The sequence below is a fragment of the Hemitrygon akajei genome, chromosome 10, assembly GCF_048418815.1.
Source record: "Hemitrygon akajei chromosome 10, sHemAka1.3, whole genome shotgun sequence".
Taxonomy (NCBI): domain Eukaryota; kingdom Metazoa; phylum Chordata; class Chondrichthyes; order Myliobatiformes; family Dasyatidae; genus Hemitrygon; species Hemitrygon akajei.
In genome coordinates this window covers 89,440,532-89,462,428 of record NC_133133.1, presented here as the reverse complement: position 1 = coordinate 89,462,428, position 21,897 = coordinate 89,440,532, and the positions used below count along the sequence as shown (strand labels likewise).

At 40.1% G+C, this 21,897-nt stretch overlaps 1 protein-coding gene across 4 annotated transcripts in view; it reads right to left on the bottom strand.

The window, feature by feature from the left end:
- Positions 1-8,952: 8,952 nt before the first annotated feature.
- The window catches only part of LOC140734525 (U2 snRNP-associated SURP motif-containing protein-like), a 90,199-nt gene continuing 77,254 nt past the window's right edge, over positions 8,953-21,897 (bottom strand). For all 4 annotated transcript variants that reach the window (XM_073058603.1, XM_073058606.1, XM_073058605.1 and 1 more), the window contains exons 24-27: positions 21,185-21,295; positions 14,058-14,302; positions 9,696-9,860; positions 8,953-9,471 (exon numbers count right to left, since the gene is read on the bottom strand). In XM_073058603.1, coding sequence (XP_072914704.1) covers positions 9,336-9,471; positions 9,696-9,860; positions 14,058-14,302; positions 21,185-21,295 — 657 coding nt within the window. In that variant the 3' untranslated portion in view covers positions 8,953-9,335. The remainder of the gene's footprint in view (positions 9,472-9,695; positions 9,861-14,057; positions 14,303-21,184; positions 21,296-21,897) is intronic.

The following is a 21,897-nucleotide window of genomic DNA, read 5'->3' as shown; positions in this document are numbered from 1 at the left end:
CCCGTCTACAACCACTCTTTGCCTTCTGTGGGCAAGCCATTTCTGGATCCCCAAAGCAAGGTCCCCTTGGATCCCATGCCTCCTTACTTTCTCAATAAGCCTTGCATGGGTACCTTATCAAATGCCTTGCTGAAATCCCTATACACTACATCTACTGCTCTACCTTCGTCAATGTGTTTAGTCACATCCTCAAAATATTCAATCAGGCTCATAAGGCACAACCTGCCTTTGACAAAGCCATGCTGAGTATTCCTAATCATTTATGCCTCTCCAAATGTTCATAAAATCTGCCTCTCAGGATCTTCTCCATCAACTTACCAACCACTTAAGTAAGACTCACTGGTCTATAATTTCCTGGGCTATCTCTACTCCCTTTCTTGAATAAGGGAACAACATCCACAACCCTCCAATCCTCCGGAACCTCTCTCGTCCCCATTGATGATACAACGATCATTGCCAGAGGCTCAGCAACCTGCTCCCTCGCCTCCCACATTAGCCTTCGGTACATCTTGTCTGATCCCAGTGACCTACCAACTTGATGCTTTCCAAAAGCACATCCTCTTTCTTAATGTCTATATGCTCAAGCTTTTCAGTCCACTGTAAGTCATCCCTACAATTGCCAAGGTCCTTTTCCATAATGAATACTTTGGTTCAGTATTCACTATATTCACTAAGTACCTTTGCTATCTCCTCTGGTTCCATACACACTTTGCTGGGATACTTTGTGTCACTCGGAAGATTTGACCAGGTGCTTTCCATCCCTTGCAACCCCATCACAACTCCATGGCAGGGAGTGATGCAATTCCCTGAATCTCTGGAGCATTATAAGGGAACTTGGACAACATTGTTCCAGGAACAACCTCCAGAGGTCAGTGCAAGTTGAAGTGGCTGTTCCTCTGCAGTAACTGCCTGCTGAGTCCACCTTGTTGGCTTTCTACCACACCAAAATGAAGCCCACCTGCTCACCTTGTCCCTTGATCTGCAAGCAGCCCTTAGTCCATTTGACCTGTGGCTTACTGCACACCAGGATCAGTGCCTAAATCCCAGTACTTCCACCCCTCCAGATGATCTCCAATCCCCAGTCCTCCTCCAACTCCTGATCACTTAGCCCGCACCTTGCTAACCCATTCTCACAGTGTCAGACACTCTGACTGTGGTCTACCCCAACCCCCACCAAATAGCTGGCCAAACTCCCAATAACACCAACCTATCTCACGCTGACCTCCAAAGTGACCTTTCAAGTCCATTTGCCTGTAAACAGGGACAGCTACAAATATCCTGTAAGTAACAACTGGTCTTGTAATCCAACCAAAACAGCAGTCTGGACCCTTGACGCTCACTGCACACCCCACTCACAATCCAGATCCCTGGATCATACTGAGTCAAGTGCCAAACCATCAGGAGCATCTAAAGTGCCAACCAAAGCAATATCTAAAGGTGTTATTTTCATATCACACAATGATTTTTGCACTTATTGAAATAGCAGGGCTCCCACATTTTTCATTCAGCATTTGCAATGTTTCTATCAGTACTTCAGATAAGCCACTTATTACAAAGAGGTACATAGGAATGACAGCTTTATAGGTGTGCATTACATTTTTGTTTCTATGAGTATATCATTGATGTATTCATTACAAAATGAATTTTCACTTCCTGCAGGTACATCACCACATAACTAGAGTATTAAATCGGTACACAAGAAATTCTGCAGATGCTGGAAATCCAAAGCAACACACACAAGAAGCTGGAGGAACTCAGCAGGTCAGGCAGCATCTATAGAAATGAATAAATGGTTAACATTTTGGGCCAAGACCTTTCTTCAGGACTGGAAAGGAAGGGGGAAGACACCTGAAGAAAAAGGTGAGGGAGGGGAAGGATAGCTAGAAGGTGATAGGTGAAGCCAAGTGGGTGGGAAAAGTCAAGGGCTGGAGAGGAATGAATCTGATAGGAGAGAAGAGTAGACCATAGGAGAAAAGAAAGGAAGAGGAGACACGAGGAAGGTGATAGGCAGGTGAGATGAGGTAAGGGGCCAGAGTAGGGAATAGAAGAGGGGAGGGGAGAGAATTTTTTTAAACCAGGTCAACATTCATGCCATCAGGTTGGAGGCTACCCAGATGTTGCTCCTCCACCTTGAGGGTGGCCTCATCCTGGCAGAAGAGGAGGCCATGGACCAACATGTCATAATGGGAATGGGAATCAGAATTAAAATGCTTGGCCATGGGAAGCTCTGTTTTTGGTGGATGGAGTAGACGTGTTCAAAGAAGTGGTTTCAAATATACAGTGGGTCTCACTAGTGTAGAGGATGCCGCATTGGGAACATCGGGCACAATATATGACCCCAGCAGATCCACTGGTGAAGTGTTGCCTCACCTGGAAGGACTGTTTGGGGCCCAAAATGAAGGTGAGGAAGGTGACCAGGCAGTTTGCAGGGATAAGTGCCAAGAGGGAGATTAGTGGGGAGGGACAAATATACAATGGATCAAGGAGGGAGTGATCCCTTTGGAAATTTGGAGTAAAGATATGTGTGGTGGTAGGATCCCTTTGGGGATGGCAAAATTGTGGCGAATGATAGGTTGGATGCAGAGGCTCATGAGATGGTAAGTGGGGACAAAAGGAATTCTATCACTGTTCATGCCGTGGGAAAATGATGTGAGCATTGACGTTCGGGAAATGGAGGAGATGCAGGTGAGAGCAGCATCGATGGTGGAGGAAAGGAGATCTTGTTCTTTGAAGGAGCAGGTCATCTCTGATGTTCTGGAAAGGAAAGCCACATCCTGGGAACAGAAGCGGCAGAGACAAAGGAACTGAGTAAAGGGAATAGCATTTTTACAGGAGACAGATTGGGAAGAGGTATAGTCAAGATAACCTTGGGAATCAGTAGGGTTATAAAAGATATCTGTAGACAGTTGTCTCCAGAGCTGGAGAAAGAGAGATCGAGAAAGGGGAGAGAGGTATTAGAAATGGACAAAATGAATTTAAAGGCAGGGTGGAAGTTGGAGGCAAAACTGATTATATTGATGAGCTTAGCATGGGTGCATAAAGCAGCACCAATGCAATTGTCAATGTAGCAGAGGAAGTTAGATGCCTCTCTGCCACACTACAACAGCACACCTGTGGGTTTGATGGTAAGGTTGGGATTGGTGCATTCTGAGGGGGTAAGGTTTGACGAGAGAGGAGTGCCGAAGTTGAGTCAGTCCATGTCTTGTCAGATGAAAAGATCCTAAGCAGGCAGAGAACCAGAATGGGGTGCTTGTCAGCAACTTGAGTCAAAAAATTCATGCGTATCAAATGATAGCTTATTCCATTTCTGCCATTATTTACTGGAAACAACGATATTCTCCAAACATTCAAATAACTACATAACCATTAAATCAGGCATCAATCATTAAACCATGTTTGCTGAAAGTAGACAATAAACAGCAGCAGGAAGTCATAGTTGGTTTTACTTCAATTGAGATTGCTCACTGACCTTATAATGAATATTAAATTATGATCATTATCTATATCATAATTTGAATACACAATTTAAGTTGATCGTTGATATTCAAATGATCAACTTAATTGATACAATGCACAAATTCTCCTGCAGTTAATATTCTGCTTGTAAAAAAAATAATTACAACAGTCACCTGTAATTTTAGGATAGAAAACAAATCTGTATTTCACTTTACAGACAGAACACAGCAACACTATAATTTAGTCCATGTGATTGCATTGGAAATTTGACAAAAACAGGCAATTTAGCCCCTCAAACTAGTTCCAAAATGAAACTATCACTCTATGACATGAACTTGCCATTTATTCCTTACTATGTTTGGTTGACTAAAATCCATCACTTTCAGATTTTAATAATTGACTGAGCAGCACTTGCTATTAGTGGAAATTAAATTCCTTTTTTTAAACTACCCGTTTTGTGCAGAATTAAGAACTAAAAAATGTAAGAAATAATAGACTATTCAGCCCCTTATATTGATCTGCTATTAAATTTACAGCTGATCTTTTACTCAGCATCACTCTTTTGCACTAACCCCAAATCCCCTAATATCAAAAGATCTGCCTATCTCTTTCCCAAAATTACTTAGCTTCCCTACACCATAGAGAATTCCAAAACTTTGCAGCTCTGGTGAAATGCTGTCTTCTTATTTTTGTCCTGAATAGTCAACCTCTCAATTTGAGACCATGACCCCTGACACAAGACATTCTGGCCATAGGAAACAATATTCCCGCACCTATCCTGAAGCCCAGTAAGAGTTATGCTTCAATGAGATCACCTCTAATTCTTCCAAACTTTAGAGAGCATTGGCCTAGACTGGTTCACCAAACTTTTCTCCAGTGATACTTTTACAACCATCCAAAATAGTTTTTACCTATTCCAGAGTCATAGACATAGAAGCAGGCCCTCCAGTCCTGTACTGAACATGTGGAAGCACAGACAACAGAAAATCTGCAGGTGCTGGAAATCCGAGCAACTCACACAAAATGCTGGAGGAACTCAGCAGGCCAAACAGCATCTATGGAAAAGAGTACAATGTTTTGGTTCAAAACCCTTTCGCAGAACTGGAGAAAAAAAAGCTCAGTGGATTTAAAAGATGGCGGTGGGGGGGGGGGGGAGGTAATGAAGAGAAACACAAGATGAAGTAAAGAGCTAAGAAATTGATTGATGCAAGAGACAGAGGACCATGGAAGAAAGAAAAGGGGAGAGGAGCACCAGAGGGAGGCAATGGGTGGGCAAAGTGAGAGAGGGAAAAGGGGATGGGAAATGGTGAAGTGGGGGGTGGGTGCATTACCTTAAGTTTGCAAAATCAATGATCATGCCAGCAGGCTGGAGGCTACCCGAACAGAACATAAGGTATAGTTCATCCAACCTAAGTGTGGCCTCATCACGACAGTGGAGCAGGCCATGAATGGACATAGAGGAATAGGAATGGGAATGGGAAGTGGAATTAAAATGGGTGGCTAGTGGGAGATCCTACTTTTTCTGGCAGACAGAGCGTAGGTGGTCAGCAGTCTCACCAAATAGCACAGGCCAACTTTAGAGACAACACAAAGTCAATATTAAACCTGGTTTGTTGGAGCTGTGAGATAGCAGACTGTATGACCTCCAGATAAATTTCCTAACATTCTAATAGACCTTTTATCTTCTGTACTTGATGTATTGATCCATCCGCATGAATAGCTAAACCTCATTTGACGTTCACCAACAATTTTTCAAAATTTGGGAAGCATTCTGTTTTAACTAGTCTGTAATTCCATTGTGATCCTTATAAGGCAGATCTTCTATTTATTATATTCTGATATGTGGGATCTTCCTGTACAAAAACCTGCCTACTTTACATTATCATAAAGTTTTTTTTTTAGCTATGGTACTATAAGATAAAGCACCACATATTGCCCCAAGCCTCAAACAATAATCCTGATACTTGTAGCCACAGAAATATTTTCTCATTTAGCTCCAAACTGATGTATAAATGCAGCTGTTTTCTTATCCCATTTCAACAGCACAACATATTCTACATAATCCATATTTTTCTTATTACATTGGATACAGTCCAATAGAACTGGAATCAAATGCCTTGTGATCATACTACTGTAAACACTGCATATAAATATTATTTTTTATCCTGGGAAAGTTTGTGCAAAACTGCTTGAAAAATCATTAATGAAGACCACAACATAACATTATAAAAATAAATGGTAATCCAAACATAATGAGAACCTTGGGAATTGTATGGCAGCAATGATAGTCTCTGGAAAGGTTTCAGCATATCCATTGACTTGACTGCAAGTCTGTTATGATTCAGGGGATACTTCAATTTTAATAGAGTTTTCATTCCAATGCCGTATTGGTGTTATACTGGAGACACTTTAGGGGTTTTTAATATACAATTCAGTTAGTTTTCCCGCTGGGTAAAGTAATACTATAATCAGCTCCTTCCTGTCACAATTAACTCTTTATCCACCTCAGAGGCTGAAGATGGAACTTTTCTTAATGTTCTCATGCACATTTATTCCTCAACCAATATCCTTAAAAACACCTGATTATATCATTACTAGAACCATAGAACATTAAAGCACAGAGACAGGCCTTTTGGCTCTTCTTGACTGTGCCAAACCATTTTTCTGCCTAGTCCCACTGACCTGCACCTAGACCATATCCCTCCATACATCTCTCATCCATGTACCTGTACAAGTTTTTCTTAAATGTTAAAAGTGAGCCCACATTTAACACTTCATCTGGCAGCTCATTCCACACTTCCACCACTCTTCCATGCTCCCTTTAAACTTTTCCCCCTTCACCTTTAACCCATGTCCTCTGGCTTTTTTCTCCCCTAGTCTCAGTGGAAAAAACCTGCTTGCATTCACTCTACCTATGCCCATCATAATTTTATATACTGTACCTCTATCAAATCTTCCCTCATTCTTCTACACTCCAGGGAATACAGTCCTAACCTTTTCAACTTTTCTCTGTAACAGTTTCTCAAGTCCCAGCAACATCCTTGTAAACCTTCTTTTCACTCTTTCAACCTTATTAATATCCTTCCTGTAATTCGGTGAACTGTTATATATCTGTCAATCAAGCAGGTTAGCTGACTTATTTTATACAGTGCTTACCACCTACTCACTTAACAAAAATACATTTAATGTTAAATGTTATGAAATGCATCAAGATCAAAGGTTACATTACAAATCTAAGTTCTTTCATTCTAAGGGTTTGGTATGAAAGGCAATCCATTATTTAGCATTTTCAAATACTCATAATTTGAAAATCATCTGTTAAATGAATTCTTTCTCCATCCATCTTTGAATGTATTTAGGTGAAATATGAATAGGCTGAAATTAGCAGGGATTAAGTACACATAATAGAAAGTCCATATACCTAACACCATCAAAATCCAAGGCATTGATAAAATTTAACCAAAGCAGCGAAAAGCCTAGTAGTAAATGAGAAAAATTTCCACAGTATGAACTTGCTACTACTGTTCTTCAGTGTTGAAAGTATACACCATTCCTTGAAAGACCATCAACCTGAAACACTCACTTTGTCTCCACAGATGCTGTATGATTGCTGAGTGTTTCCACTTATTATTCTTTAAAACAACTGTAAACTGAACAGTATCAAAACAAAAACAAATGCTTGAGATCAATTGAAAGGTAGAAATTTATAAAAACTCCAAAACTTGCTAAAGTAAACAAATCAATTCAATACTTAAATTGCATTTGGTCACAGGTGAGGTCTCAATTGAGTGGAAAATTGTCAGTGTTGTTCACCTGTTTAAGAAGAGAGGTTCAGATAAAGCATGAAACTACAAATCTTACATCAGTGTTAGGAACAAGATCTACTCACATCTAGGGGGAAAATGGTTTTAGTAGGGATGTTCAGCATGGCTTTGTGCAGGCAAGTCACGTTGTACAAACTTGGTTAATGAGGAAGTGATAAGATGATTGATGAGGGTAGAGCAGTGGACATATGCATGGACTTTCATCAAAGTCTCTCAATTACAGGCTGATCCAGGAGATGAAGGCACATGGGTTCCATGGAGACTTGGTAGATTGGATTCAAAATTGGCTTGGCAGAGGACAGTAGTGGAGGGTGCTACTCTGACTTAAGTTCTGTGACCAATGGTGTTCTACAAGAAACAGTGCTAGGACAAGTTTTTTTTTGTTAAACAATCTGGATAAAATGTAGGTGAGCAGACTAGTAAGTTTCCAAATGACACAACTGGCAGAGTTGTGGATAGTGAGGAAGTTTATCAAGGATACAGACCCATTCACATATGCATACAAATGTTATTAAAGCTTTCATGCACAATTTGTAGAGAACCTCACAGAGTGATCCAACACTACTAGTACTTCAGATTACTTGCTGATCTGCTAAGATCTTCCTTTGTAACAGGAGAGTCAAACACTAAAAAAGCAGCATATCAATGAGAAATCTCTTCATGATTAAAGAAAATAAAATTGAAATCAACTTCATCCAAATCAGGCAAGTAATGAATAAATGCAGGAAGAAAATTTAAAAACTGTTACTGAGTAAATACAGTACATGACTTTGGGAAGTTATCTGAAACTGTAGAACAGAAAATTAAACTCAAACAGTGAGCAAATTTAAATATTGCTCCCAACTGATGCCAGGTCTGGGAATTGGCACAGAGGAACTAATAATCTGAAACAAAAATGATTTGCATCAGATAGAATATCACATAACTGTTACCCAATCCAACAATTATAATCTCTCAGTACAGAACTTTGTGCTTTAACAGAACAAATACGCAAACATCCTCTTGCAATATTGCTTAGTAAGGAATTCTCTCGGTGCATTGTGTTTACCTGTACAAACTGTATAATGTGGCCCAACAAATGATGTAAAGATTGTTACCTCTGAAAGATCAGAATGTTTACATATTAGCATAATTAGAGCAAACTTTTCAAGTTTATGTTAATTATACTTATACTGCAGTTAACTAGTGAAAATCCAACCTGAGGAACATCAGTAGTTAACTACAGTGGAAGAAAAATAGTTTGAATTCTAGTACTAAGGTGCTCATTTCAGCTACAGGGAAGGGAAACCAAAATGAAGCACTCCCTGGAAGAAGCCATATGAAGAAGTAGCATTGTATCAGAGTACATTTTATTCTTATATTTTGCATGTTAAATACAACTTCCAAAAAAAAAACCCCTTGCCTTTCTCTTTCATCACCAGTTGTCAAGAACCTTTGTTTTAGTCATTAGATGTTGATATATTATGGATATTATATTCTTCACATTCTGCTCTTACCTAGCATTTCAAGATGCATTAGGGAAGCAAGACAATAGGCATTAAGACACCAGCTCCAGGTAGTAAATACAAAACAACAGGCTCACAGAAGTATGTGCAGAAAATGCCAACACTGACTGCAATAAAATTACCTGGGTATAATCACTGTATAAAGAGACACAAAAATAACACTGACAACGGAGCCACAAAACTTTATTTAAATTTGTTAATTACATAAACTACTAAGATCCTCTGATGGGTCACAAAACCAAAATACTGACCCTGCAGTTCCAGTTCTACATTATTTTTATAAAATCAGAAATTTTTGAATTGAAGCCAACGCAAAACTATGGGTACAGAGGTGAAATCTTTACATTGGCATTAACAGTAGTTACAGAGATGATTTCTAATTATTATTATTTTTAGATCTGAATCACATTCCCATTTTAAACATGAGTTGCAGTCATCCAAATACAAAAGTATTTATTCCATCTATAAAACAAATGGAAGAGAGTAACAGAGCAAAACAAAGTACAAAAAATGCTGCATCATCATTTATGTACATAAACCTAATGGATTGTTAGCGTTTGCTCTTCTTTGGCTTCTTGTGAGACCGATGAGGAGTCCTGGAGCGTGACCGTGATCTTCTTGATTGTTTTGGAGAACTTGAGCGAGAATGCTTTGATTTTTTAGGAGATTTAGATCTTGACCAAGATCTACCAAAAATAAATATAAGATTAATAAAAGCAAAATGTAACATGAACAAAAGATTTTAACCATAAATTAGAATCCTGTAGATCAAAGCATCTTCCTGAAATTAATTTGATGCTTGTTATCCCACAAAAATAAGTTACATTAATATAAATCAATATACTTAATGGAAAGTCAACTAACTAGTTGCGAAATGCATGACATTTTCTTCATTGATAGATGTACCCACCTTTTTTTCCGTTTGCTGCTATGCTTTGGAGACTCTTTATATGCTGGAGATGGAGACCTAGACAGGGTATTTTCTTTTAGCAATGATCTCTCAGACCAAGGAGACTTGGCTATTTCACATCTGATGCTTCTTGAGGGACTTGGTGAGCTGGTACACCTCTTTTTCCTGAAATAAGTTGCAAACATTATTTCTAATTGTATGTACAAATGCCTCTTTTACCTTAAGATTACAAAATGTTCATGACAATGTCAATCAATAATTTTCTCTTCCATGAATAAGGTAAATATAACTTAAGCCAAGCCCATTTTCATGATACATTTGAAGTAATGGGAAGTGCCCTGGGCTAATACTTCTGTAAATGATCCTGTTCATTAAGTGGTTGTTCATTTCAATTAACTTATAAGTTAAGCCTTTTAAACTATAACGTACCAATTTAAGTTTTTGCAAACATATCATTACAGCCGTGAACAGACAACAGCACAGCACAGAAACAGGCCCTTCAACCCATAATGCTTGCACCGACTATGAAAACCAAACTAATTCCACTGGCCTATATCACCTTTATTTCACGGTTGTTCAGGTGACAGTTTAAGTGCCTCTTAAATAACCTTTCCTAGTTACCTGTACTACTTTCCCTAGCAGCATGTTCCAGACACCCACAAGAGACTCATCCAGAAAATCATGAGGCATGGGATCAGAGTAACTTTGGTTGTTTGGATAAAAAATTGGCTTACAGGAAGAAAGCAGAGGGTAGTAGTGGAAGGAAGGTATTCTGCCTGGAGGACAGTGACTAGTGGAGTACCGCAAGGATCTGTCCTGGGACCCCTGCTCTTTGTGATTTTTATAAATGACCTGGATGAAGAGGCGAAAGGATGGGTGAGTAAGTTTGTGGATGACACGAAGATTGGAGGAGTTGTGGATGGAGCTGTAGGTTGTCGAAGGTTACTAGACAGGCTGCAGAGTTGGACAGAAAAGTGGCAGATGGAGTTCAATCCGGGTAAGTGTGAGGTGATGCATTTTGGAAGGACAAACCAGAAGGCTAAGTACAGGGTTAATGGTGGGTTACTTAAGAGTGTGGATGAACAGAGGGACGATGGGGTTCAAATCCATACATCCCTCAAGGTCACTGCATAGGTTGATAGGATAGTTAAGAAGGCCTATAGGATGCTAGGCTTCATTAATAGGGGGATTGAGTTCAAGAATAGAGAGGTCATGTTGCAACACTACAAATCTCTGGTGAGGCCACACTTAGAGTATTGTGTTCAATTCTGGTCACCTCATTATAAGAAGGACGTGGAAGCTATGGAGAGGGTGCAGAGGAGATTTACCAGGATGTTGCCTGGATTAGAAAACAAGTCTTATGAGGCAAGGTTAGCAGAGCTGGGACTTTTCTCTTTGGAGTGTAGAAGAATGAAAGGGAACTTGATAGAGGTCTCTGAGATTATGAGAGGCATAGATAGGGTGGATAGCCAGCACCTGTTTCCCAGGGCACAAATAGCAAACACCAGAGGGCATACGTACAAAGTTAAGGGAGGGAAGTTTAGGGGAGATATCAGGGGTAAGTTTTTTTTACAGAGGGTTGTAGGTACCTGGAATGACTTGCCAGGAATGGTGGTGGAGGCTAAGACATTAGGGGTATTTAAGAGCCTCTTGGACAGGCACATGGATGAAAGAAAAATAGAGGGTTACAGGGTAGTGTAGGTTTAGTACTTTTTTTTTCAAAAGGAATATATGGGTCAGCACAACATTGAGGGCTGAAGGGCCTGTACTGTGCTGTAGTGTTCTAGTATTCTGCTTTTTAAACAAACTTTGTCCCTTAAAATCTCCTTTCAACTTCCCCCATTTCATCTTAAATCTTGTATTTGATGCAGTCCACCGTGGGGAAAAAGACTATCTACATCTCTCAATGTCATCAATCATCCTCTGATGCTCCAAAGAAAATTATCCAAATGTATCCAGTCTCTCCTTGTAGATAATACACTCTAATCCAGACAGCACTCTTCCTGTAATATGGTAATGAGAATTGCACACAGTATCTAAATGTGGCCTAACCAAAATTTCATATTTCTGCAACATGGCTTCCTTACTTTTATACTCAACATCCTAAACCAATGAAGACAAGTATGTCTTCTTTATTTCCCTCCACCTTAAAGGAGCTATGGATTTCTACCCCAAGATCCCTCTGTACATCAGAGCTGCAAAGTTTCCTGCCATGTACATTTCCCTCTTGCACTTTACATCCCAAAATGCAACATCTCACTTGGCAAGATTAAACTTCATCAGTTATTTTACAATTTTCCAACTGATCAATATATTCTGCTGTATCTTTGATGATCTTCTTCACTATCTGTAAGCCTAGCATCAACGGCAGATTTGCTAATCAAACCGCCTACAGTTTCAGCCACCTCATTTATATTACAAACAACTGGTCTGAGTACTGTTCCTTATGGAACACCATGTATTACAGATCTCCAGCCAGAAAAAAAACTTCTCTAATTCTTCCACAACCAAGCCAATTTTGGATCCAATTTACCAAGTCATTATGGATCCCATGTGACTCAACTTTCTGGACAGCTCAACTTAAAATAACTTACTGCATAAATGTAGCTATAAGTGCATATTTTATTGCATTGTTCCATCAAAGAGAAGAATGTTAAACTGTAGAAATGCAAGAAAAAAATAAGTGTAATAAGGACAATGAGGCCAGTCCTTATAATGAAATTTACCATGGTACCCCCAAACATTTTGTGGAATTTATCAATTCAGCCATCAGTCATCTGTGGTTGAGAATTCCACAAGTTCACCACTTTTAATGAAAGTGTCTTCATGATTTCTTCTAAGTATTTTAACTTGCATTCTGGGATTGCAGAACGTGACCACTGGCTCTATACCAACACTCCCCCACCCCACTACCAATCCACCTACACATAATAAAAAGAAAAACACCTTCTCTGCATCAATTACAGCATACTAAGTCAGAAGGTTGTACTGTTTTAAATAAAGTTTACTTTCATTCTTCTAGGTGATGCAATCTCTATTCACATGACAAAGACATCTGTGTGCACTTGTGTACCTGGGTCACTGAATCAAACAGAAAGGTGCAATGGGTAGTTAAGGAGGCAAATCAACCACCCATTTACACTAACCCCATATTATTCTCTCCACATTCATCTCAACTTTCTTCAAATTATATGAGTTATTCATTAGGGATATCTTAAGGTAGCCAATTAACCCAACAACATGCTCAATTATGGGATCAAAGAGAAAACCAGAGCACCACCTGTTAATCTTGGTCACTGAAGCTGTGAAGCAGAAGTTCTACAAGTTACACACAGTGCCATACCATGATACCTTATCACAAGTTTTGCTCAAATTTATACAGATAAACAGCAAATGTGCTGCCTTGATCAACCCAACTTTAAAAACTTCAATCAGGTTAATTAGATAAGACCTTCTAATTACATATGCCTGATTACTCACCATCTTTAAAAATAATGGCTTCACTGTCTCTCAGAAGCAATTTCAATAATGGGTCCACCATTGAAATTAACCAAACAGCCTTGTTAATCAGCCTTGTGAAATTACACTACAGTAACAGTCCTATACCCACCAAAACAGTGCACCAGTGTTATATAGTTGCAGACTGCAACTACAGCTGGGGTGGAGGGGTGCAGAGGGGCTACTAATGTTGTATAGTTGTGTAAGAAAAGAGGGAGCGATGCATCAAGTTTTTACAGAGGTTCACTTATTATCGAAGTACGATTTCAGAGTTGCATACTTTGGTAACAAACGAACCTTTAAATTTTGTAAAGACTTGGTGCATCTCTCCCTCCTTTCTTAAGCAACTGTACAAAATTAGTAGACCCTTTACCACACCCCAGTCATCTGCCACCATTCTTCAGCAGACAATTTCACTTTAGTTTGAGACATCATTTGAATTATGGGGTTGTGTCCTGTGGGGGTGTGGCTTACTCTGCCAAACATAAGTCACTTTGTCATGATTGATTAGGTTAGAAACTGTAGCTGCTTTTCCCATTGCTTAGCTGGCTGGTGTCCAGTTTCAAATATCCCAGATACAAAATAACATGAGAAAGAGGCTTTGTTTAGGGCAAGCGGTGCACATAACCATTGGGAAGGTATGCTCTGCCCGTGATTTTAACTAAGTATGTTTGTTGAATATTCAACTTTGTAGTTTCTGTAACCTGAGGAACATGAATGTTTGATCGAATTTTTTCTTTTTAAATAAATGATTAATATACTTATTCACAATCAGTGTTCCCTGTCTCACTTGCCAGACCTGTGAGCCTGATTCAACTTTACAAGTCGCTTTCAAGTTTATTCTTTTGCACTTATTTTACTTACCTGGAAGGTGACAAGGAAATCCCTTTGTCTTTGTGCTTCTCTTTAGTCCGTGTTCGATCTTTACTGCGATCTTTTTCCTTGTTTTTCACCTTGACCTTGTCTTTATCTTTGCTTTTGATTTTATCTTTGATCTTTTCTTCAGTTCTAATCTTCTCTTTGCTGTCTTTCTCTTTGTATGTTTCTTTTATTTTCTCTGTATCACAAACTTCTTTCTCTAGTTCTTTATCCTGGACCTTTTCCATTCCCTGGGCAAAAAAACAGAATACTGTTGATCGTAACTGCGACAACCGGGTGACCTGTTGGGGTACCCTTTGAGAGAAAGGTAGTACAGTCTGATGTCACCAGAATGAACATTAAATTTCCCTGAATGCTATTGCTATCGCTTTACTTTGGAAATTAAAGAAGAAAAGCTCAGTTTATTAAAGAAAAAAGAAGTGAAGCAAGACAAATATAGCTCCTCCTCGTTTAACGAGGGGCACTTCTGATGACAACATTTCTGGTTGATCTGCCACCCTTCAAGAATACTCTGATGTTTTCATTTCTTTTTCCCCGGCTTAAAGCCACATACAGCTGACCATGCTGGAATACCGGTTCTCCAGATAAATCAACACATTCTCCATGGTTTGGCCTTGCGCCTTATGTATAGTCATAGCAAAGCATGACTGAATCGGGAACTGACTCCACTGAAGAGGGACATTTCCCCTTATGATAAACTGAGAGTAATTCTTGGGATCATGACAATGTCATTTTTGAACGCACCAATGTTTATCATTGTTACAATGAGATTATCATGCAGTTCTTCCACCATCATTCACGTTCCATTGCAAAGCCTTGGTGGATCCAAGTTCCTCATTGAAACGATGGGAGATCCCCTCCAATTCCAGTTTATGTGGTGACAATCCAGAGTTCAACCAAATCAAGGAATTCTGTTGGAAAATGAGTGGCGTTAGCTCCTTCACTTACGGCATTGAAAGAACAGTATAGTTTCATGATTCCAGGGGAGCGTCCAATGCATGTGAAGTTTATTTTTCGCATCATTTCATTAAGAGGAACCAAGATAAAGTTCCTCGAGAACAGTTCTGCAGGATTGTTGAATGTCGGGTAGATGAAGTTAATACATTCTTCCATAGCTTCTGTTGGCAGAATCTTATCTTCAGGTAATTCGATTTCATCATTTTCATTTTTCTCAATCTTGTCTTCTCCAACATCCAATAAGAACTCAGAATATCGTCCTTCTCCCTCACTCAATCGCATGTTTCTCTTCAATTGAAACTTGAAGCTTCTCCATAAGTAGGATTTTTTTAATGCATGAATTCTCCACATCAGCGGCATTTCTGCGTTTCACAACTGCTAGAAGCTGACGGAAATCACCACAGCAAACAGTTAAAGTACCCAAAGGCCTCATTCTTGCCGCATACATCACGAAGAGTCTGGTCCACGGCTTCAAAGCTCTCCCTTCTAATCATGGACACTCATCCCAGACAATAAGCCTCACATTTTGGAGTAAATTTACAGTATTGGTGTTTTTCTTGATGATACAAAGGGCATCTTCATTGACTTTGAGGGGTATCTTGAATGTGCTGTCCTACCACAAGGCATCAATGTTGCTGTAATACCAGATGATGCTACAGCAATAGCAACACCTCCATCTCCCCTAACTGTAGCAAGGATCAAGCTGATGATAAATGTCTTGCCCGTTCCTCCTGGTGCAACAATGAAAATCACTGAAGAGAGATTCCTTTCCAACCAGTCGCACACATATTCATAAACTTCTCTTTGCTTATTATTCAATAGGGGCTTCTTCTGTGAAACAAATTCCTGCTGTTCATTTCTGTTGTATTGCAGTTCACACAATAATTCCAGATTGCCAGCACTTTGAGTAATTGTACCATTTCTTGGTATCTGCAAGTTATATTTTTCAAGTGTTTTGTCCAAGTTCTCAAGTTCCTCTTGGAAATACAGAAGAGCTTGTCCATGATGCCTTTCATCGATCATGATATTAGGCTCATTGATAGTTCTCCTCTCCATTTGTAAGAAATCTTCAGACATTGCATTCTTGAACCGGTTCCACAATTGCTGTGGATTGTTGATTTCAGTGTTTGGTAGCAAGACAACAAACAAATCTTCCACTGCTCTGGGTATTCTTGTTCTCTCTGCTTCTTCCATAATTTGCTGCCAATGATAATCAGCTTGCAACAATTCTCTCTCTCTGCAGACGTCTTTGAATGATTGAAGGATATCTCCATCATGTGTTTTCAATTATTCGAAAGATACTGGCCCCTTTATGTGTTGAAGTCGTCTCAAATAGTAGAGGTCACCACTTCATGGAGAAACGGTATACACTCGACCCAGAACATTTGCTTCAAAAATCCTGGAGTACTCCTCACTCTTCTCCTCAATCTTCTTCCCCATCTCTTATTAGTCCAAGTGTAGAATCCGCATAGTACAGGGTTCTTGCAAATGGATCACGAGTGCAAAGATCCATGAATTCTGTTAAAGTGGTTCTTGCCGTATCATTATTCAGTTGCACAGCAGCATTATCTCGAAAGAATGCTTGATGCTGTTGGGGAAGTTGCACTTGAAGGCGAACAACGGCTGGTTCCCTCTCGTGAACTGGAAATCCAAGTATCGATCCGACAGCTTCAGAGGGCCCAATATACCTGCCTGTTAATAACTGTGATTTTGTCTTCTCTATTCACTCCAAAAATTGTCTGATCACTCCCCTTCATGGTATACTTGATTACGTATTTGATGGACTTGACAGATGAGCACATTTCTACATTTAGATGACAATATGAACAGACTCAATAGTTGGGCATTATAGGGGACCACCCATTCAGAAGTTACAGTTCGACTTTGTCATCCTACTTGATGACCCTCAAATCCTCTCATTTCCACAAACTGTCTCCTACATGCACGATATGAATCATCCCCACGCCTTGTATGCTCAATGAATGGCTTCGGGTACCTCTTACTGCATGTACCATTTTGGCAACATGGTGATTTAGTGGTGCAATATGGACCATGTATCATGTGCTTCAAGACCAATTCATGCAGCTCTGGATCTTCATTTGGGTCTGGTACTTCTGCTTGCACGAATCTATCATAATCTTGTGGTCTCGGCTTGGATGCCTCATTGAGCCACAGCAGACAGTGCAAATAAGGCAGACTCCGCTCTTGGAATTCCACATTTACAATGTAAGTGATACATCTACCAAAGAGACCATCTGTTCCAGTGAGGTACTTCATAAACAACTTTCTCTTCAAGTCAAACACTCTCGCGATGAGATCCGGCCAACTGTTCAGTTGCTGATGCAAAAAAAAAGATGCTGTTGGATTTCAGGCCAGTTTGGATTGCATGTCATTGTAATGAAAACTGATTGAACTGATGAAACTTCTGTATATACATCATGGCATCCTGACATCGATCCATCATGTATCTCGGTCCACTGACAAATGTTGAGGAGAGGATGATGCGCCTTCCGAAGTTTCTGAAATCGTCGTCATCATTCAATGCATCAGTCAGGCCTCTGTATGTTGTTGATCTCAAGGTTGCTTGATTCATTCAGATGTAGCTCAGCCTCTTGCCTTCAATCTTAGCAGCCATATCGACCAAGTATTGTTGGAATAGACGTCCTCCTCTGAGAAGGTTATTAAACTCATTCTCATGGTTCATTATTCAATACACATAATAACACATTGCCGTCAGTTTCTTGTTGTTCGTCATTCGGAGTTGATGATGCTAGCCATCGTCTCCAAGTGCAAAGAAAAGTACGTATTGAAAGCTGTCATATGAGCGATGGGACTCTGAAATTATTTGCAAATCACATCCTCATTCTTTCAACACAACTTGTTGTGATCTTGCTTCAGGTTCGGTGCTGTTCAGTATAATGACGGTGACTTCGTTGGCAATTTGTGCATTAAATCTTCTCTCATGTTCAAATGCCGGTCTCCGGTCAGTCAGGATCAGTGACAATGGACGCCTCTGGCATGCCTCGAATTTGTTCTTTTGCAAGTCAAAGGGACACAATGTACGGGTTTCGTTGTCGTAGTAGGTTTTCCAATAATTCAACAATCTCACGTTGAATTCCATCATTCTGTAGTATCCCCATTCTTAATTCTACGCTGTCTCGAGGACCCATGAAGTAAATTTGAAGGAATTGGGATTGCTGGTTGGGGTCTGGCATTAAATGTCTGATGTAATGCGGTTGGGAGACTGTAGGTCTGACACGGTGGTCAGCAGCACAGGAGCGCCGCAGGGAACCGTACTCTCTCCGGTCCTGTTCACCCTGTACACATCAGACTTCCAATATAACTCGGAGTCCTGCCATGCGCAGAAGTTCGCTGATGACACGGCCATAGTGGGGTGTGTCAGGAATGGACAGGAGGAGGAGTATAGGAAACTGATACAGGACTTTGTGATATGGTGCAACTCAAACTACCTGCGTCTCAATATCACCAAGACCAAGGAGATGGTGGTGGACTTTAGGAGATCTAGGCCTCATATGGAGCCAGTGATCATTAATGGAGAATGTGTGGAGCAGGTTAAGACCTACAAGTATCTGGGAGTACAGTTAGACGAGAAGCTAGACTGGACTGCCAACACAGATGCCTCGTGCAGGAAGGCACAGAGTCGACTGTACTTCCTTAGAAGGTTGGCGTCATTCAATGTCTGTAGTGAGATGCTGAAGATGTTCTATAGGTCAGTTGTGGAGAGCGCCCTCTTCTTTGTGGTGGCGTGTTGGGGAGGAAGCATTAAGAAGAGGGACGCCTCACGTCTTAATAAGCTGGTAAGGAAGGCGGGCTCTGTCGTGGGCAAAGTACTGGAGAGTTTAACATCGGTAGCTGAGCGAAGGGCGCTGAGTAGGCTACGGTCAATTATGGAAAACTCTGAACATCCTCTACATAGCACCATCCAGAGACAGAGAAGCAGTTTCAGCGACAGGTTACTATCGATGCAATGCTCCTCAGACAGGATGAAGAGGTCAATACTCCCCAATGCCATTAGGCTTTACAATTCTACCACCAGGACTTAAGAACTTTTTAAAAGCTATTATTAATGCTTTTTGAGATAGTGATTTAGATGCATATCATATTTTTTACTGAGTTAAGTATTGTATGTAATTAGTTTTGCTACAACAAGTGTATGGGACATTGGAAAAAAGTTGAATTTCCCCATGGGGATGAATAAAGTATCTATCTATCTATCTAATGATGGACTTGGCCTTGAATAATCACAGAAGGATTCCATCCATTCCTCGTTGGAAGGACTTCTTTGGCACCAAAGGATGTCATTTGGAAGAGGCAATTGTATTGTCTGATGTTCTTCCTGAACTCATTTGCAATAGGTTCATCACTGCTGTATAAATTGAGAAGTCCAGTGGGTAGAGGTTCCAATTGCCTATCCTGACTTTTCCCTTCATACAGCAGAAATTTGCAGTTTCTCCAGTGAATAGGAAGGCACAACAGTGAGGGCATACTCTGGTCATTGTACCAACATCAGCAGAAATGTTATGGCATGCGAGTCGTGCATTTTGCCTTGCTCTTTCTCTGCCGAGGTATTGTCGTTGAAAGTGGACATTGTCATCTTCAGCAATTCCCGCAATAATTACTCTTTGCCGCATATTCTCAAGTCAATCTTTTCTTTTCTCCTCTGTCTCTTCCTCCCTCCTCCTTCTGTGCCTTTTTTTGTCATTCTGGAGACATGCAGCCCTTTCATCCCCCATCTCTTCATCTCTTCTGCTGTTTGTTCTTTGTCTCTGATCCTGGAGATGTGCATTTCTCAGCTCCTTTGTCTCTTCTACCATTTGTTCTTTCTCTCTGATCCTGGAGTCATGCGGCCCTGGCCTGATCCAATTCTTATTCTCTCCTCCTTCTGTGCTTATTGTTGTCATTTTGTGCATGCCTCTCCTCCTCTGTCTCTTCTTCTCTTATATTTTTTGTCCTGACTCTTCGATCCTGCAGTCGTGCAGCCCTGGCCTCATCCAATTCTTGTTCTCTCCCTCTCCTCACTGCTTCCTGACGACGTCTGGCGTAATCTCTTGACCATAATGTCCCCCTTCTCTTTCCACGCGGCAAAATTAGGCTGACCATTTTTTTTTACCTTAATGCTGGATAGAAGATATGAAGCAGTAACAACAAAGCCTCCAGGATGATGATTTCTCTTGAAAATGTGGTTGGCACTCTCATAAATGGACGTAATGTAGTCACCGCTGTCCTTTGACTGCAGCAAAGGGTTTGATGGGTGTTTCGAAGTACTTCATTGCAATTAGATTTAATGATCTCTTATTGATGGGTCACAGTTTGATCTGTCCCAATCCTGCACATGTTGATGGTGATTAGCAGAATGTGACCGCTTGAAATAGAGCTGCCCTGCCCTTCTGTTGCAGTTGGTGTCGCTGCTGTGAGCATCGTGAGGCGCTGCTGAGGCTGGCCGTGCAAATGCGTCGTTGTGTCGCGTCACGGTTTCCACGAAAGCTGGAATTGGGTGTGGAAAGCAGGGCTTGTTGACAAGTGAGAATTTTCATAAGAATATAACCCTGACCTTTGCATGCATTCCATAAGTCAGCGCATTTTAAAGTCCATTTAGTCAAAAAAGTGCCACTTTAATGCACTGTTTGGGCTAATTTGAGGACACAAACAGATAAACAGAATGAGAATTTTAGTAATGTATAGATGCAACTATTTGGCATTTTATGAAACGTCAGCTCTGAACTTCAGCCATGGTCCTAGTCAAACAGCACAGAAACAGGCCCTTCATCTCAGAGTCTACACTGAGTATTAAGCATTTCTTCACACTTATTCAACATGAATTTTTTTTTTAATTCTCCCCACACGCTCATCACATCACTCCTCTATCACTTACCAGTACACTTGGGGAAAGTTCTGACCAATTAATTTACCAATGACATATCTTTGGGACTTTGGAAACATTTAATAATAACATTTTCTTATCATGTTACATAAGAAATCCAGAATGACTGGAGTAATGGATACCAGTGGCTATCTTTTTATCATTTACAGATCTTCAAATACATAATAGATCAAAACTTACCAACTGTGCAAAAAGTCAGTGGATATTTGTGTTCAATTCCAGGAAACTAATCAACTGTAGCATACGATCTTACCTTCTGTAATAGTTTACTTCTGTAATGTTCAACCTGTTGTTGAAAAGTCATTCCTGATTTCTTAGTCCTTTTACCAGATTCCAATTCATCTTGAAATTTCATTACTTTCAGCTCAAAGGGGAGAGAGAAAGATCAAAGTAAATTATTTTTAAAAAAGTTTAAAATGCGAAATAACCATTGATTCAATACTGCCAAATCTAGTATAATATTGTAGAAAATCATAAAATTCCAGTTATTTGCACTTCATGACCAACACAATAAAATCCCAATAAAATTCCCAATGATGAGACTGACTGAAGACAACAATGCCTGAAAATTGTATGCAATGAGAACTGATGCAAATTTTCAGGCGGGGGAGTGGCAGTTCACCCTGGGCAGGGGAGTTTTGGAATAATGTTACTGTGCACTTATTTTTCCAGGGAAAGAGCATAAAAGGCTTACTTTTCAGAAAATTACATTTAAACTTTTTTTTAAATGATAGCGGCTACTCATGCTGACAGGCAGGAAGCTGGACACCGATTCCCCCTTGTAAATCTGACTCTAATGAAGAATTTTACAGATTATATCAGTAATAATGTGTTAAAAGAGAACTGTGAAATTGCACTACCTGTGACAGTAACAGTCCTGAACTCACTAGAATGGTGCACCAGTGCTAAATAGTTGCAGACTGCAACTAAAGCTAGTTATGGGCCTACATCTGGACTAAGCCTCCA